Source organism: Pelophylax lessonae (assembly GCF_965119305.1).
Source record: "Pelophylax lessonae genome assembly, chromosome: 6".
Classification (NCBI taxonomy): domain Eukaryota; kingdom Metazoa; phylum Chordata; class Amphibia; order Anura; family Ranidae; genus Pelophylax; species Pelophylax lessonae.
Genome location: NC_138773.1, coordinates 267,274,412 through 267,292,642, shown reverse-complemented (window position 1 = coordinate 267,292,642; position 18,231 = coordinate 267,274,412). Strand labels below are relative to the sequence as shown.

The 18,231-nt window shown below is 41.0% G+C and overlaps 1 protein-coding gene across 4 annotated transcripts in view; it reads left to right on the top strand.

The window, feature by feature from the left end:
- SLC4A10 (solute carrier family 4 member 10) overlaps positions 1 to 18,231 on the top strand; it is a 409,068-nt gene that overhangs the window by 141,370 nt on the left and 249,467 nt on the right. For all 4 annotated transcript variants that reach the window (XM_082261024.1, XM_082261023.1, XM_082261026.1 and 1 more), the window contains exon 2: positions 16,549 to 16,630. In XM_082261024.1, coding sequence (XP_082117150.1) covers positions 16,549 to 16,630 — 82 coding nt within the window. The remainder of the gene's footprint in view (positions 1 to 16,548; positions 16,631 to 18,231) is intronic.

Sequence of the window (18,231 nt, the reverse complement as noted above, 5' to 3'; positions counted from 1 at the left end):
TGTGGTGTGCACACAGTACAGTCTGTGGTAGGTCTGTGGCCTCTCACACACAGCGGGCAGGCAACTGCAGTGTACAATAGATATATATATATATATATATATATATATAAAGAAAAAAATCTATTACCTTACCAGCCCTTGAAAGGGCTTTTGGGGACACTATATATATATATATATGTATATATATAAAAATAAAAAAATCCTCAATTACCAGCCCTTAAAAGGGCTTTTGGGGACACTAGATAGATATAGATATATATATATATGAAGAAACAACTCAATTACCAGCCCTTAAAAGGGCTTTTGGGGACGCTAGGTATATATATATATATATATATATAAAAAAAAAAAAAACACAAATACCAGCCCTTAGAAGGGCTTTTTGGGGTGCTGATATTACAGCAGTAGTGGACCAAGAACACTGCAAGACCAGGAACACTGACTAACTGTCCCTAGCTTAACAGCAGCAGCAGCAGCAGCAGCTCTCTCCCTATTCTCACTACACACACTGCTTCAGAATGATCTAAGATGGATGCTGCCCTTGCTTATTTATAGGAGGTGGGAGGGTGTGGGAGGGAGGTACGCTGATTGGCTGGAAATGTGTCTGCTGACTGTAAAGTTCAGGGTCAAACTTTGCCTCAATGATGTCTTATGGGGGGCGGACCGAACATCGCATATGTTCGCCGGCAGCGGCGAACGCGAACATGCTAAGTTCGCCGGGAACTGTTCGCCGGCGAACAGTTCTATACATCTCTATCCAGGGATAGGTGGTAGATGTTCCAATCTGGATCTGGACCGCAGGATAGGGTCTCAAGCAGATGTATATTGGAAAATATGATAGGGAAGCCAAAATATAGTGTAAATCCGTTATTATTATAATGACAAAATAAAAGATAAAATTGGCTGCTTACAGTGTGTAGTGCCTTCTCCTTGCACTAGGTGGAAGCGCTGCAATATGTTTTGGGTGTATGGAAGTGACCACTCTGGTGCTCTGTAATAGAATACAGTTTCCTTCCCATCCCTTGTAGTGTGGCAGCGGTGGCGTGCGTTCCAGACCAAAGCAGGAAATGACGTCGCTGGTTAACTCAGTTTCCGATTCACAGACCACAATGCATTTCGCGGTTATCGCGTCCTCAGGGAGTCTCTTTTTTATGTCAAACAAGGTTTTACAACACAAGTGTCACTAATTGCAATTGCAATTTATCACGGACTTTCTGTCACCTATTGCACAAAAATATAACAGATTTATAGATTTTATTGCTAATTACATGCGTTTTTATGTCATACAAGGTTTTATAACACAAGTGTCACTAATTGCAATTTTATTATCACTAAAAGTCACCAATTTTTATATAGACACAGAGATATATATTTCACCTTTTTACTAGGTTGTTATTACAAATGGTTCACATTATGGTATTATAGGTGATTTTAAAGTCCCCCATTTATTTATTTATTTATTGGTAAACGAGGTTTATCTTTACGGACATAATTGATTGGTGTAGACAATCTAATACCCCCTAACACACCTGGAACACCACCACTGATTACCTGATTACCAGCGCATATTGTCAAAAGTGTTGGGAGGCCAGAACTCAGAAGAGTTGAAGCTGTTATAGCTGCATAGGGTGGACCAACTCAAACTTGAACCCTACGGGCTAAGACTGGGATGCCATTAAAGTCCATGTGTATGTAAAGGCAGGCATCCCAATACTTATGACAATATACAGTGTAGTGTATATCATGTTGTTGCTGCCTTTTTGCTTTCCATTCAGCAGATTGGGAGCGAGGAGATGACACCACTGTAACAGAGAAAGTGATGTCAACTGCTTTGCAGTGATGTGCCATGGCTTTGTGTAAATCTCAGGACTGAAAGGACAGAAATACAAATATTTGAGAAGTGAAATAGCACTCTTATAAGTTTTTTTTATCTGTGCTCTTTATGAGTTCAGCTAAACACCTTGAGCTTGGGAAGGTTTTACCCCCTTCATGACCAGGGGATTTTTTGCTATTCAGCACTGCGCAACTTTAACTGGCAATTGCGCAGTTATGCAACACTGTACGGAAATTAAATTTAGTCTGTAGAAAAGTTATAGCGTCTACAAACTATTTGAAAATGTATGTACTGATGCTCATTTCTTGAGACCCCAAAAGCCAGAACAGTACAAATACCCCCCAAATTACCCTTTTTTGAAAAGTAGACCGTCTGAGACATTTAGAAAGAGGCATTATGAGTTTTTTGAAGTTGTAATTTTTTTGTCAAAATATTTTGGAAAGTGTAGAAATTAAATAAATTTATTTTCACAAATGTTATAAAATACTTTCACCAGTGCAGTACAGCTTTATCATATAACTGCCGTGGAAGTAATCAGGGATACTGACTGGTGACAGTATAAAAAAAAAAAAGTTTTTTTCACTTTTTCTTTTGTTTACTATTTTTTTCAGTGTCACAATAGTGGGAGCAAGAAGACCCTCTCTTTGCTATTTGCAGTTGCATGGTGGTTGCATGCTAGACCTGTGTGTGTGCTATTCAGCGTCATTGGTGGAGCTGTGCCTCCCATAGGGGCTAGATTGGGGCTCCATCTTTCTCTTTTCTCCCACAGGGACACAAAGCTGTATTTTATGTGACTAGGAGTCCTGCCTGAGCACTGGTCTCCACACACAGAAATACCAGTATCATCCTACTGTCCAGCATCTCCCTGAAGAAGACTTGGATACGTTGAAATGTGTTGGGGCTATGGACAAGAACCAATGGAACTGTACCCTGCTGTGCACTAACACTGTCAGGCCCATGCTGTGATGTGCTACATGGGTTTGACCATTCATGTGGTTGTTTTAACCGTTTATCTTTTGAGTGACACTTTGTGGGGATGTTTTAACTCATGTTAATACATTTATAACTATTTATATGACATTGTTCCTATTGATTACATGGTTTCTGGCATCACTCAAAGTCCCACATGTTCCCCTTCTGGCCTATTTGGCAATTTTAGTTTATCTATCAGGGACGGATGACTCCTTTTTATTATTGATATGGCCAACAGTTAGATGGTTGCGAATAATGTCTTTGTACTCCTCACCTGGTTGCCGCCACACGCTTGACACCATCTGAACCAAATAGGTTTATCTTGATCTCATCAGAACACAGGACATGGTTCCAGTAATCCATGTCCTTAGTCTTCTTTTCTTCAGAAAACTGTTTGTGGGCTTTCTTGAGCATCATGTTTAGGCAAGGTTTCATTCTGGGATGACAGCTACGCAGACCAATTTGATGCAGTGTACGGCGTATGGTCTGAACACTGACAGGGCGACCCCCCCCACCCCCCCTCACCCCTTCAACCTCTGCAGCAATGGTGGCAGCACTCATACGTCTATTTAGCAAAGACAACCTCAGGATATGAAGCTGAGCACTCAACTTCTTTGGTCGACCATGACAAGACCTGTTCTGAGTGGAACCTGTCCTGTTAAACCACTGTATGGTCTTGGCCACCGTGCTGCAACTCAGTTTCAGGGTCTTGGCAATCTTCTTATAGCCTAAGCCATCTTTATGTAGAGCAACAATTCTTTTTTTCAGATCCTTAGAGAGTTCTTTGCCATGAGGTGCCATGTTGAACTTCTAGTGACCAGTATAAGAGAGTGAGAGTGATAACACCAAGATTGAACACACCTGCTCCCCATTCACACCTGAGACCTTGTAACACTAATGAGTCACATGTTTACGCTGTTATGCAAGCTGTACACTCACTACTTTACATTGTAGCAAAGTGCCATTTCTTCAGTGTTGCCAGATGAAAAGATAAAATATTTACAAAAATGTGAGGGGTGTACTCACTTTTGTGAGATACTGTATGGGAGAATTATATAAAATGTCACTTGAGTGACCACTTTGAGTCTGCTGGAGCTCCTGACATCACGTCAAGGATGCCCAGCAGCAGTCTTAGGCGTTTTGATGTTTATGCAATGTCGGCTTTTACAGGAAAATAACATTTATAAAATATGTTAAATGCACATATGATCTTTATAAGTAGATTGTTGCTGAAATTAAGGTCCGGCAATTTCTAATCTGTGATTACTTATATCTATTTAGTTGTGACTATTGGTAGCTCTTTCACTTACTGTTGTTTTTGTTTTAGATGTAATGGTCCTTTAAGAGTTTTCTGCAATAATTTGCTGCTGCTTTCCTTCTGGTCCAGTGATCAGTAATTGGTGGATGTTCAGAAATATTGCTTGCAGGTATCCTCTGCATAGAGTAATAATGAGTGTGTATTGAAGTAGAAGTGAGTGTGATGACAGCAACTCGTACAGGCCTAAAGTGCTGGAATAATGCTCAGGAGCTCTAGGCGTGTGCAGTCAACATTCACCAACATTCTTTATTTCACCTAGAGTCTTCTGTTTTTCTTTGGAGGAATGAGGCATACATTACATTAAAGAGAATTTTTAGTCTTTTAATTGATGATTATTTTTTTTTTTTTAGATATCAGTATAACAGAGAATATATGGATACATCATCAAACATCTAAATTCGTACATTAATTTGTGATTATATAAACACGAGGACAGCCATATTTGCCCATCACATAATCAGGCTCTGAGTATTGCAGTGCTACGCAATTCTTGTGCTTTACTGCTACATACCCCAATGCAAGTCTATCAGTCAGCTAACTTTGAATCAAGAGAGACAGTATCATTTTTCTGAGTCGGAGAGGGTACCCATCTAATGATGTAAAGTGGGGAAAATATTTATTTGATCCACTACAGATTTTGTAAGTTTGCCCACTTACAAAGAAATGAAGGGTCTATAATTCTTATCATAGGTGTATTTTAAGTGACAAAGACAGAATATAAACCAAAAATCCAGGAAAAATACATAAAATAGGTTGCAGTTCAGTGAGTAAAATAAATATTTGATCCCCAAGCAAAACATGACTTAGTATTTGGTGGAGAAACCCTTGTTGGCAAGCACAGATGTTTCTTGTAGTTGGTGACCAGGTTTAATAAATAAAGGTATAGGTGTCAGTGCAACTAAAATGTATTTATATAGTGCTTAAATTAATACTCAATTAAATAAATTAAATATAAAGTGCTATATTAGTAAAGTGTACACATGCCAAATTGTATTATATATAAATAAATAAATAAATACATCAATCAATCAGCATATCCATTCTTAGACCATAAATAGTGCATGTGCAAAATGATTATTTATACACTCATATATAAAAAATAAACAATAAATAAATATCTCCTATAAAAGTCTATTGGTAATAAAGTGCCAAATTTCTTCTTGAAAGTGCTCTTGTGCTTATTGTGCTTAAATAAGTGAATCTTCTTTACATCTGTACCAGGTGATAACACACGGTGCTCCCCTCCTAGTCCCTCACTCACCAGACTTTTGAGGGTAATAAGCCTATTACAGCCTCCCACGCCAGGTGTTATAGCCTGTATCCACTCCAGCAAGCACTCCGACTCTTTCCCAAATAAACACAGTATGTGGCATATGGAATCCTTATCAACGCTGCTCAGAAGGCTCCCCCCATAACAAAAGAAAAGATCTCCATCGTGAGGTACCTTCTAACACGTTTGTTAAACAAAATTCAATGTTACACTTACATAAAACGACAACCAAAAAAGCCTTGTATCTATTTCCTGGTGTTGGACACCACTTCCGCTTCCTGCGTTCCAACCACTGGATGTGACGACAGACGTACGGGCAACGGCTTGACGCGTTTCGCTCCACCAATCAGAGCGTCCTCAAAAGCAGAGGCATACATTACATAAAGAGAATAGTCTTTTAATTGTGTTTTTTTTTTTTTTTTTTAGATAATAGTATAACAGAGAAGATATGGATACATCATCAAACATCTAAATTTTTACATTAATTTGTAATTATATAAACACGAGGACAGCCATATTTGCCCATCACATAATCAGGCTTTGAGTATTGCAGTGCTACGCAATTCTTGTGCTTTACTGCTACAAACGACAATGCAAGTCTATCAGTCAGCTAACTTTGAATCAAGAGAGACAGTATAATTTTTCTGAGTCGGAGAGGGTACCCGTCTAATGATGTAAAGTAGGAAAAATATTTATTTCATCCACTACAGATTTTGTAAGTTTGCCCACTTACAAAAAAATGAAGGGTCAGATGTTTCTTGTAGTTGGTGACCAGGTTTGCACACATCTCAGGATTTTGGTCCACTCTTCTTTACAGATCTTCTCTAAAATCCTTAAAGCAGTTGTAAACCGCTGCACTTTTTTTTTTCTTACCTGCAAGACAAAGACATGATGTGCTAGTATGTTAAACGTACCTGAAAACGAAGCGTTCCAGAGATGCGATGCCATCGCTGGAGGCAGCGTCCATCTCTACCCGGCCTTCCTTCGAGGTTCGCGGCTCTGGCTCTGTGACACGAGCGAGCCGCCAGTCACAGCACACTGCTCTGAAGAAACGGCACGGGTGGCCGTTCCTTCAGAGCGCATGCGCCAGTGACGTAACTGGCTGCTAGCTCAGTAAAAATCTCCTAAACAGTGCATGTTTAGGAGATATTTTTCATTACCTTAATATAGGCTTACATATAGGTCAAACTTAAAGATGGAGCTTTATTTCCTCTTTAAGGTTTCTTGGCTGGCTCTTGGCAATTCAAAGTTTCAGCTCCCTCAATAAATTTTCTATAGGATTAAGATATGGAGACTGACTATGCCACTCTATGACCTTCATGTGCTTCTTCTTGAGCCACTCCTTTGTTGCCTTGGCGGTATGTTATGGGTCATTGTCATGCTGGAAGACCCAACCACCACCCATCTTCATTGTTATGGCTGAGGGAAGAAGGTTCTCATGCAAGATTTTATAATACATGGCCCCATCTATTGGCCTCCCAATGTGGCAAAGTCAGCCTGTAGCTTTAGCAGAGAAACAGCCCCAAAGCATCATGTTTCCACCTCTCTGCTTGACTGTAGGGATGGTTCTTAGAGTCATAGTCAGCATTTTTATTCCCCTAAACACAGCGAGTCCCCCTCCACAAGAAGGCATGTGTACAGTCATGCCAATGAACATCTAAATGATTCATAGTCAGCATTTTCTTCCTTCTATACATACCACCATTGTGCTTGCCAACAAGGCTTTCTCTATAAATTACTAAGTCATGTTTTGCTTGCGGGATCAAATACTTTTTTTACTCACTGAACTGCAACTTAAAGCGGAGTTCCACCCAAAAGCGGAACGTCCGCTTTAAGGACTCCGGGCCCCCTGATATGATATGATATGCCACATTTGGCATATAATTAGTTGGGGGGGTACCTAGTTTTGACAGTTTCCAGCTCCCACTTCCGCTTGGACCGCCTAGGCAGCTCGAGTGGAAGTTCTCCTCTCTCCCTCCCTTCCTCCCCACAATCTTCTGGGACACATCACAGGTCCGAGAAGATTGCCTGGCCATTCAGGACGCGCAGAGCAACTCGCGCATGCACAGTGCGCAACCTGCTGTGTACAGCTGGGTGCCCACACTCTAGTGATGCCGGCGCAGGGGAGAGCTGAGGGGGAGAACCGAGGGTTAAAGAGGAAGTAAACCCTCCTCTGCAAGTTGTACCTATAGGTAAGCCTATGGCTTACTTATAGGTACTGTAAATATCTCCTAAACTTGCACCGTTTAGGAGATATTTACCTAACATTCAGCCAGTAACATCACTGGCGCATGCGCTCTGAAGGAACGGCCGCTGCTGCCGTTCCTTCAGAGCCCCGTGCCGTGACCGTTGGCTCCCGCGCGCGTGCGCGGGAGTGACGTCACTGCGGCTCCGGCCAATCAGAAGGCCTGGAAGCCGCGATCCCGGAGGACGGGCGACTGAACATGTCGCCCGTCATACAGGTAAGCGGGCGGCACGGCGGGGGCTCGTTCTAAGGTAAGTATTTCATAATACTTTTCGTTCTAAGGTAAGTATTTCATAATGAGCTAGTATGCGATGCATACTAGCTCATTATGTGTTTCTCTTTCAGGGTGAAAAAAAAATAAAAAATCGGGTTTACAACCTCTTTAAGTGGCCACATCGCTGGATCATGGGACAGGTGAGTGTGTGTTTAAAAAAGGTCAGCAACTACACTTTTTGTAGCTGCTGACTTTTGATAAACACAGAAACAGAACGGCTGGAACTCCACTTTAATTTATAACATTTGTATCATGTTTTTTTTTTTTCTGTTTTTTTGGTTCATATTTTGTGTCTATCATTTAAAATACACCTAGGATAAAAATTATAGACCCTTCATTTTTGTAAGTGGGCAAACTTACAAAATCTGCAGAGAATCAAATACTTATTTTCCCCACTGTATCTACATTTCTCTACAGTTAAGCTGTTTATTTGGTGATAACGTTGTCATTATTTAGGATAACAAAGTACTACATGCCTCTAAGTAAAGATATGGGTTACCACACGCTTTGGGCGGAGCCAATTCATTTCCTTCACGCCGTTGGTCCAGCGCAATGCTGTTTTATGTCTGAATGCATTTGTGTGAGTGATGCATGTACATTGGAGCCGTGAGGCCTTACTGAGAGCTATTCTGTGAAAATTCAGACTTTTGCAGTGAAAACCGTGGGAGGTTTTCTGTGCTGTATCAACCTCTTGCAATTTAGAGGTTAACTTCCTCTGGTAAGCGGCTTTCACTTGTGGAGGTTGTCACATATTGGAGGGGCAAGGATTACTTTGAAGTTTCATGGCACTAGTCTGTCTTGTGGCTTATGAACCTAAGTGAAGTTCTCACTTATATTGGCATGCACATGCGCACTTTTTATTATTGAAATAAATTTCACCAAGTATGAATTTTTATATTTTTTATTGCACATGAGAACTTGAATTTGTGAGTTTTTCATCTATTGTATTTGAGCACTCTACGTCAGCATTTGCATATTTAAAGAGATAGCGCACCTGCTTTGGTTGAAGTATTCAAATATATTTGACATATTTGAGCACTTTATATTAGTATTTGCACATTTAAAGAGATAGCACACCTGTTTTGAGGTATAGTATTACATACATACCTTACCTATTTGGAGACAGAGAAGGCTTTGTTATGACAATATTGTCTTGCAAAAATGATTTTATTATTTAATTTTTTTAATTTTTACCAGTATTAGTTTTTTTTAAATAATTTTAAAATTAAGTAATTTTAACGCAAATAGAAAGTGTTTTAAAGTGTGTCCCATTTAAAATGACACAAAAAATTATGTATTTGATACAAAGCATGACAATTTTTTTTATTTGTTCTTTCGTTTAAATGCCACAAAATGAATGAAGAAGAGAAAAAAAAGAAAGAAACAAAACAAAACGAAAAAACAGTGTACACATTAATGGTAAAAGAAAATGAAAACAAAAAAAAAAAAAAATATATATATATAGAACATTTTTAACTAAAGGAGGAGAAGTAGCAGAAACGTTAATTAGGTTGTTTGAAGTTAACCTAGGGTTAACAAGGGGTTTAATTGGAATATAATTTTTCACAAAAACTTTTTTTTTACTTGTAAGGTTTCCTCTGCTGATGTCATAAGCAAATAAATGTAAATTAAATTAATTAGTGAATATAATGTAACAATACATGGTTGCACTGCATTACTTACTCAATAATACTAATTTCATGTGTCATTTTACGAAGGAGCAGCACATTTTTGACAGCTGGTAATGTCCAGGATGTAGGACAAATAAAAAAAAAAAAAATTTAGGTCATATCTCCTACATCTAAAATCTTAAAGTGCCTAATACAGTAATAAATATAATATCAGAAAAAGTCTGTAAAAAAATGTAAACATCATCAAAAAATATCTTGTAGAGTCAAAAATAGTGCACTGTTCCAACCTTCTAAGCACTTCCCTAAAATTTTGGAATCACATGCAGACTTGGAGTCTGTGACTCCAACAAGGCTCAGTATAATCCCCCCCCCTCCCCAAAAAAATAAATAAAAATCAGCATGCTCATGATGCCTTTGCAATCAGCCAAAATCTTTGCACATGAATTAGAAGTAGAGGAGAAATTTAACATGAAAGGGGGGGGGGGTGGTCCTGTTCCAGAGACGATTGTCTAAGATGATTTTCCCTACTTTTGGACAGATTTCCTCTTACTTCCTGTCTCTGCATTGATATAGGAAGTAAAGAAAATGCAGTGCTATGCAAAACTTAAAGTTTAGACTTTAGGTACATGTTGAGTAAACAAAATGTAATGTAAACATGTACACACACACATTGTCAGCCAAAGACTGTTAGGCTCCATGTACACGGGACGTTGTTAAAAGTCCCTTTGAATGCTGGAATTTTTAGGACGTTTGAAACGTCCGTTCGGTCGCATTTGTACCCGCGTTTAGCGGCGTTTGCGGGCGTTTGCGTTTAGAACCGTTCCTAGAGGTCAAAAAAATGATTCCCCTTTAAAATGGAAAAACGCGAACGCTAAACGCGGGTCATCGCGTTTGTGCGTTTGAAACGCCGGGAAACACACGTTCGAACGCAAATAATTGCGTTCTAAAAAAAGTCCCTGAACACAGCTGCCTGCAAATGACTGTAAACGACCTGGTGTACATGGACAGATAAGATAAAATGTAGATGGGTTCAGGGGCTTCTGAAAAAAACGCCCAACTGCTCCTAAACGGCCATTTCCAGCGTCCCGTGTACATGGAGCCTTAGCTTGAGAAAAAGCTCAGCATGGCCTGACGTCATGTGACCTTGACATACTGACATGCTTGGCTTGTGACCATTCTCCATAGTATGAATGTGTAGCACTGATGTAGAAGTAATAGATTGTGACATTTATCCTGAATATTATGATTGGAATGGAAAACAGCTTGGATACCGTCCTTAATTGCTTGGCTTGTCTAATTTGCTCCTTTGGGAAAATGATAGCGCATGTACAGTGTGTCACGTGATTTATTTTATATCCTATGTTTTAGGTTTACAGAATTCTGGCAATCACTTCTAGGAAAGCTAAAATCTTTCCCGTGAAAGATATTCCTTTATGTTCCAACATTTATGCCTAGTACATATGATAAGAATATCAGACGAACGATCGTCTTTTTCTTTTTGCATGCTAGTCTCATATTGAAAACCAATAGAATACTAATACAGAATACAGAATACAACTTCAAGAAGTGATGTAATGTGTTTTTTGTATTGTAATCTATTCTTTTGTTTAAGAGCATGCGTGGTCTTGATCATACGATTTTTTTCATACAAATATCATACCCATTACATGAAAATTGTTCGTTCTGTTATTGTACAAGAAATTTTCATGATTGGCTCTCAAAAGCTGTGTACTAAAAATCAGATTATCAGACGATCGCTCCAAAAGCGGTATTTTTTGTGAGGAAATGTGGGGAAACCTAAATTATTATACCTCTGGATGGCCAATACTTTGACCAAAGAAGGACAGATCTGAACTGGGGTTAGAAGGTCATGTCCCATAATGCAATGCAAGCTTTCATAGTTTTACCATGCTTAACCACTTAAGCCTCGGAAGATTTTACCCCCTTCCTGACCAGGGGGTATTTTGCGATTTGGCATTGCGTGACTTTAACGGACAATTGCGCGGTCGTGCGACACTGTACCAAAACAAATTTGATGTCCTTTTTTTCCCCACAAATAGAGCTTTCTTTTGGTGGTATTTGATCACCTGTGCGATTTTTTGATCATGCGCTATAAACAAAAAAAGAGCGTAAATTTTGCAAAAATAACAATATTTTTGACATTTTTTTATATGAAATCCCCCCCCCCCCAAAAAAAAAAATCAAAATTTTTTAACATTTTAGGCCAATTTGTTTTATGCTACATATTTTTGGTAAAAAAAAAATCGCAAAAAGCGTATTTTGATTGGTTTGCGCAAAAGTTATTGCGTTTACTAACTAAGGGAAGGATTTTTGTCATTCTTGTTGTTTTTTTTTTTAACGCGTAATGACGGTGATCTGCGATTTTTTTTTTTTGCGGGACTGCGACATTGCGGCGGACAGATCGGACCCTTGACTGACATTTTTGACACTTTTGGGGTTACCAGTGACATTACTACAGTAATCAGTTCTATACAAATGCACTGTTACTGTAAAAATGACACTGGCAGGAAAGGGGTTAACTTTATTTGAGAGGGAGGGGTGGTGTGTGTCCCTAGGGTGTGATTCTTACTGTGATTGGCTGTGGCTTGAAGTGTAGGAACAGTGATCAACGGTCCTACATAGTAGAACTGTATGATCACTGTTCTTACACAGGGAAGAATGACAGGCGGCTTGTTTACATCAGACGATCGCGAGTGCCCAGCGGACATCGGGTCCGCCGGGCACACGCGCGGGAGAGTCCGTGACTGAGCGGGAGCACGGCTCCGGCGGTGCTCGCTCGCTCCCCAGAGCCTCACAGGCTAGTGACGTACCCATACGTCACTTTGCCTGTGAGGGGCTGACCGCCGCAGTATACAGTGGGTACGGAAAGTATTCAGACCCCCTTAAATTTTTCACTCTTTTTTATATTGCAGCCATTTGCTAAAATCATTTAAGTTCATTCTTCTTCCTCATGAATGTACACATAGCACCCCATACTGACAGAAAAACACAGAATTGTTGACATTGTTGCAGATTTATTAAAAAAGAAAAACTGAAATATCACATGGTCCTAAGTATTCAAACCCTTTGCTGTGACACTCATATATTTAACTCAGGTGCTTTCCATTTCTTCTGATCATCCTTGCGATGGTTCTACACCTTCATTTGAGTCCAGCTGTGTTTGATTATACTGATTGGGCTTGATTAGGAAAGCCACACACCTGTCTATATAAGACCTTCCAGATCACAATGCATGTCAGAGCAAATGAGAATCATGAGGTCAAAGGAACTGCCTGAAGAGCTCAGAGACAGAATTGTGGCAAGGCACAGATCTGGCCAAGGTTACAAAAAGATTTCTGCTGCACTTAAGGTTCCTAAGAGCACAGTGGCCTCCATAATCCTCAATTGGAAGACGTTTGGGATGACCAGAACCCTTCCTAGAGCTGGCCGTCCGGCCAAACTGAGCTATCGGGGGAGAAGAGTCTTGGTGAGAGAGGTAAAGAAGAACCCAAAGATTACTGTGGCTGAGCTCCAGAGATGCAGTCAGGAGATGGGAGAAAGTTGTAGAAAGTCAACCATCACTGCAGCCCTCCACCAGTCGGGGCTTTATGGCAAAGTGGCCCGACGGAAGCCTCTCCTCAGTGTAAGACACATGAAAGCCCGCATGGAGTTTGCTAAAAAACACCTGAAGGACTCCAAGATGGTGAGAAATAAGATTCTCTGGTCTGATGAGACCAAAATAGAACTTTTTGGCCTTAATTCTAAGCGAAAAATTTAAGGGGGTCTGAATACTTTCCGTACCCACTGTATGTACTTGCGGCAGTCGGCAAGTGGTTAAATCGTACACCTAATCAGACTGATATAATGAAGTGGGCAAGCATAGACATAGATTTTTTTTTATTGTTTTTTAAGTCATGACAGATGATGTAAGATAGCTTTTATTGCAAGCAGAGCGAAAAAAAATATTAAGTTATATTTCAATTTTTTTAATGAACAGTTAAAGCAGTTGTAAACCACTGCAGTAAAAATTAAAACTTTTTCCTGTAAGACAATGGCATAATGTGCTAGTATGCATTGCATCCTAGCACATTCTGAAATATTTACCTGTGAAATATTATCACTGCTAACAGGGCTTCCATCTTCCCCCGGTCTTCCTTCTGGGTTTGCGGACTCCAGCTGTGTAAGTGGCCAGAGCCGCGATGATGTCACTCCTGCGGTAGCCCTCGGTTTCCGGCACGATGCTCTGAAGGTCTGGCACGGTATGCCGGACCTTCAGAGAGCATGTACCGGTGACGTCAGCGGCTGCATCCAGTGTGAATATCTCCTAAACAGTGCCTATTTAAGAGATATTAATTATACCTACAGATAAGCCTTATATGCTTACCTGGGGGTAAAAATCGCAAAGCAGATTTTACTACCACGTTAAGTTATAAAATATATTTTCTTTCCTGTGAGATCAAAAGATTTGCCTTTGAAATTATTAGTCGATTCCCCTACTTGCAGCCAGTACAGGGCACCTAAGGAACATCTGTGGCTAAAGTCTGCAGAAGCCCTTGTGTGACAGAACATGTCACTGGCACTCCCCCCATCACTGATTAAATTTACAGAGCATGTAATGTCTGTTACTTTGTGGTATGGGCATATTTTCTAAAATTCCTCCCCCACAGTGGTGCAACCATAGATATAGCAGCCGGCACAAATCTTCAACGTGCAACACTTCTGGGTGTGTTGTATGCTTCATGTTCTTGTTGCCAGCTATGGAGGGAATTTATCAAAACCTGAGCAGCCAGAATCTGGAGGAGATGTGCATGGCATCCCTGATTACATTTACAGAGCATGTAGTGTGTGTTACTTTGTGGTTGGGTATATTTTCCAAAATTCCTCCCCCACAGTGGTAAAACCAAAGCCCTAGCATGCTAGCACATATCTTCAACATGTGATACTTCTGGGTGTGTTGTATGCTTCATGTCCCTGTTGCCAGCTATGGAGGAAATGTATCAAAACCGGAGCAGCCAGAATCTGGAGGAGACGTGCATGGCAACCAATCAGCTTATATCTTTTCATAGCTTAACTAAAAAAAGCTGAGGATAATGCATTCACAACTGCTCCAGATTCTGTCTGCTCCAGTTTTGATAAATCCCCTAATATGGCTCCAAACATGTCCTACCTCCCCTCCTACCTGGCTGCTACATCACTAGTATGTCCCTTCAGAGCTGCAGGTACGCGGTAGTTGTGTACCGGCAAGGAACAAACAAACCTGAAAGTGTTGGATGCTGATAACTCTAAAGATGCCGCCAGCCCCACAACTGAGGCATTAATGGGTAGAATTATTCTTGTACTTTACAAATCTGTATTTCATTTAACTTTTTTAGTATCAATTTTAGGGTTCAGGCAGGGGGAGGGGTTAAAGGAGTTGTAAAAGCAGAAGTTTTTTTTTTATCTTAATGCATTCTATGCATTAAGGTAAAAAAACCTTCTGTGTGTAGCAGCCACCCAAGCACCCCCTAAGACATACCTGAGCCCACTCTCTGTCCAGCGATGTTTACGGGTCCTTCGGCTGTTTGGGACTCTCCCTCCTGATTAGCTGAGACACAGCAGCGGTGCCATTGGCTCCCGCTTCTGTCAATCAAGTCAGTTAGCCGATCAGAAGAGAGAGGGGGCAGGGCCGAACGGCAGCTCCATTTCTGAATGGAGTTTCAGCTTGGCTCAGGTGCCCTCATAGCATGCTGCTTGCTGTGGGGGCACTCGACAGGAGGGAGGGGCCCGGAGCACCAAAGAGGGCCCGAGAAGAGGAGGATCCAGACTGCTATGTGTAAAACCACTACACAGGGCAGGTAAGTATAACATGTTTGTGATTAAAAAAAAAACATGAGACTTTACAATTACTTTAAGTGCTAGGTGGGTTTTAGTGTTAAGCCGGCCATATACTCTTTTTTTTCGTTTAGCCACTGGGCTGAAAAACCCCCCCAAAAAAACGTAAAAAGTTCCTGCAACCAAGGTGAATGGAGTGATCTCTGGAGGCTCTGACATAAGGAAGCAAAGTCTTGCATCTACCAATATGGCTGCCTTCATGCAGAGACACAGTGTAAAACAGGCATGTCCAACCTGCGGCCCGGGGGCCACATGCGGCCCTGAACCCCAGGCAATGCGGCCCACTGCCCCCTGACAATTTTTTTTTTGCTGGGGAGGAAGGAAGTAGGGTCGGGGGCATGGACACAGTGGCTTCCAACTAACGGTAGGCAGAGGCTGCCTCGGAGGGGGGGAGGCGAGCATGTGCAGTGTTTCTGACTCCTACCACCATGACCACTTCAAATCACTGAATTGGTCATGGTGGTTAGAGTGTTCCTTTAATATCTCTCAGAAGAAGTAAACCTCTGTATACTGATTCCATTTCATTTCATCATCCTCGGTTTGTGTTAAATTAGTGCGGGGGGGGGGGGGGGGGGCAGCGGCACGGGAAGGCCGCAGCGGCATTTTATTACTTATATACCTTAACTATAGTATATATTTTATATGCGGCCCGAGAAAATTTCTCTACACTCAATGTGGCCCAGAGAAGCCAAAAGGTTGGATACCCATGGTGTAGAACAAGGAATGGTAAATCAGTAATGGGGAAAAACCAGCTCAGGGGGACCACAGGCAATGCTGGTGAATATTTCTTTGAACCCTGCCTGCATTTTTTTGGGAAGAGCTTTTTCGAGTTTAGTTTCTCTTAAAGTACTAATGCTGGTCACTTAATCTCTATCTAAAATGGTTGCTATAGGACTGGAGCCATTAGAGGTGCATGTCTAGGTGTGAATGTATTGTAGACCAATCTTTTTCTTTCAGTCCGAAAAAAGCTGTGATTTGCTGCAGTTCCATTTTTAGCAAAATCTCCTTTGTCGTCTTCCTCATTTGTTGTGCTCAGATTGCTGTAAAAGGTTAGCCAAATTAAGTGAGATACTTGTAAGACCATTCATTCAAGGCTATTATAAATGAGCTGTGGCTTTCTTTTTATTTTGCAGAGAAATGATGAAGAAGCAGTAGTTGACAGAGGAGGAACACGTTCCCTTCTGAACACACAATTTGAAAAAGAAGATTTGGAAGGTAGGTACACAGATTTAGGCTTTGTATTCTATGGATGATAACAAGTGTTGCTTACAAATAATCATCAGTCCTGGCATTTCTTATTATTCAGCACTCTATCAGCAACTAGCTCTTAATATAGAGGTATTACAGTGAAAAAATGGAAGAACAGGAAAAATTGTCAGAAGAGTACAAAAGAGACTTCTATAGTGAAGTACTGTATGTAATAGATTGTAAGCTCTAACGAGCAGGGCCCTCTAATTCCTCCTGTATTGAATTGTATTCAGGGCCGGTGCTAGACTATTTTGCATCCTAGGCAAGACCAGCTACTTGCACCCCCCCCCCAAAAAAAAAAAAAACTATACCCCCCTTTTAACCCTACACTCCCTTTCCTGTATACACTGCTCCCTTTAATCCTACACCCCCTTCATGTACACACTGCCCCCTTCCTGCACATACTGCCCCCTTCCTGCACATACTGCCCTTCTTTAATGCTACACCCCCTTTCTGCACACATTGCCCCCCTTTAATCCCACACCCCCTTCATATACAAACTGCCCCCTTTAGCCCTACACCCCCCTTTATATACACACTGTCCCCTTTAACCCTATACCCTCTTCATATACACACTGCCCCCTATAACCCTACCCCCTCCATATGCACACTGCCCCCCTTTACCCTTCACCCCCCTTCTTGTACACACTGCCCCCCCTTCCTGCACACACTGCCCTTCTTTAATGTTACACCCCCTTCCTGCACACACTGCCCCCCTTTAACCCTACACCCCCCTTCCTATACACACTGCCCCCCTTTAACCCTACACCCTCCTTCCTATACACACTGCCCCCCTTTAACCCTACACTCCCCCTTCATATACACACTGCCCCTCTTTAACCCTACACACCCCTTCATATACAAAGTTCCCCCCTCTCTAGAGGTGACATCCACCGGGGATGAGGAGTTGACAGGAGAGGAATGTGGCACTGGCCATAACTGCTCCCTAGCGGTGACAGTGCGCCCTAGGCGGCCGCCTAGTTTGCCTAGTGGTAGCACCGGCCCTGATTGTATTGTAACTGTATTGTCTGCCCTTATGTTGTAAATCGCTGCGCAAACTGTTGGCGCTATACAAATCCTGTATAATAATAATAATAATAGTAATATAAGAGATATGGTTGGAAAAAGCCTCACATTTGAAGAGGCTGCTTGAGGGAACCTGTAACCTAAAAATTCTCTTGTGAAGCATATGTCTTTTTCCATGTTAGTTGGGGTTTGCTTGATAAAAAAAAAAAAGAAAAAAAAAAAAGAAAAAAAAAAGAAAATGCCTATTAGATAAAGTGTAGCAAAGGTGTCTGATGGGTAGGATTTGATGATGTACCCCGTACCCAATGCGAGTTCACTACACCTTATCTGCGGGTTTTTTTATCTTGAAAATGTAAAGCTATATTTATGTTAAATAGCTCATATTTATATATGTAAAACTTGATTTATGTATTTTGTTGTATTGGTAACTGCAAGGTGCAAAATTTGCTTTTTATGTTCCAAAACCGTTTTAACGTATACTTCAATCAAAACCAGGATTAGAGTCCAGAAAGTGTGATAATGGCTGTAAACTACTCGTGCAC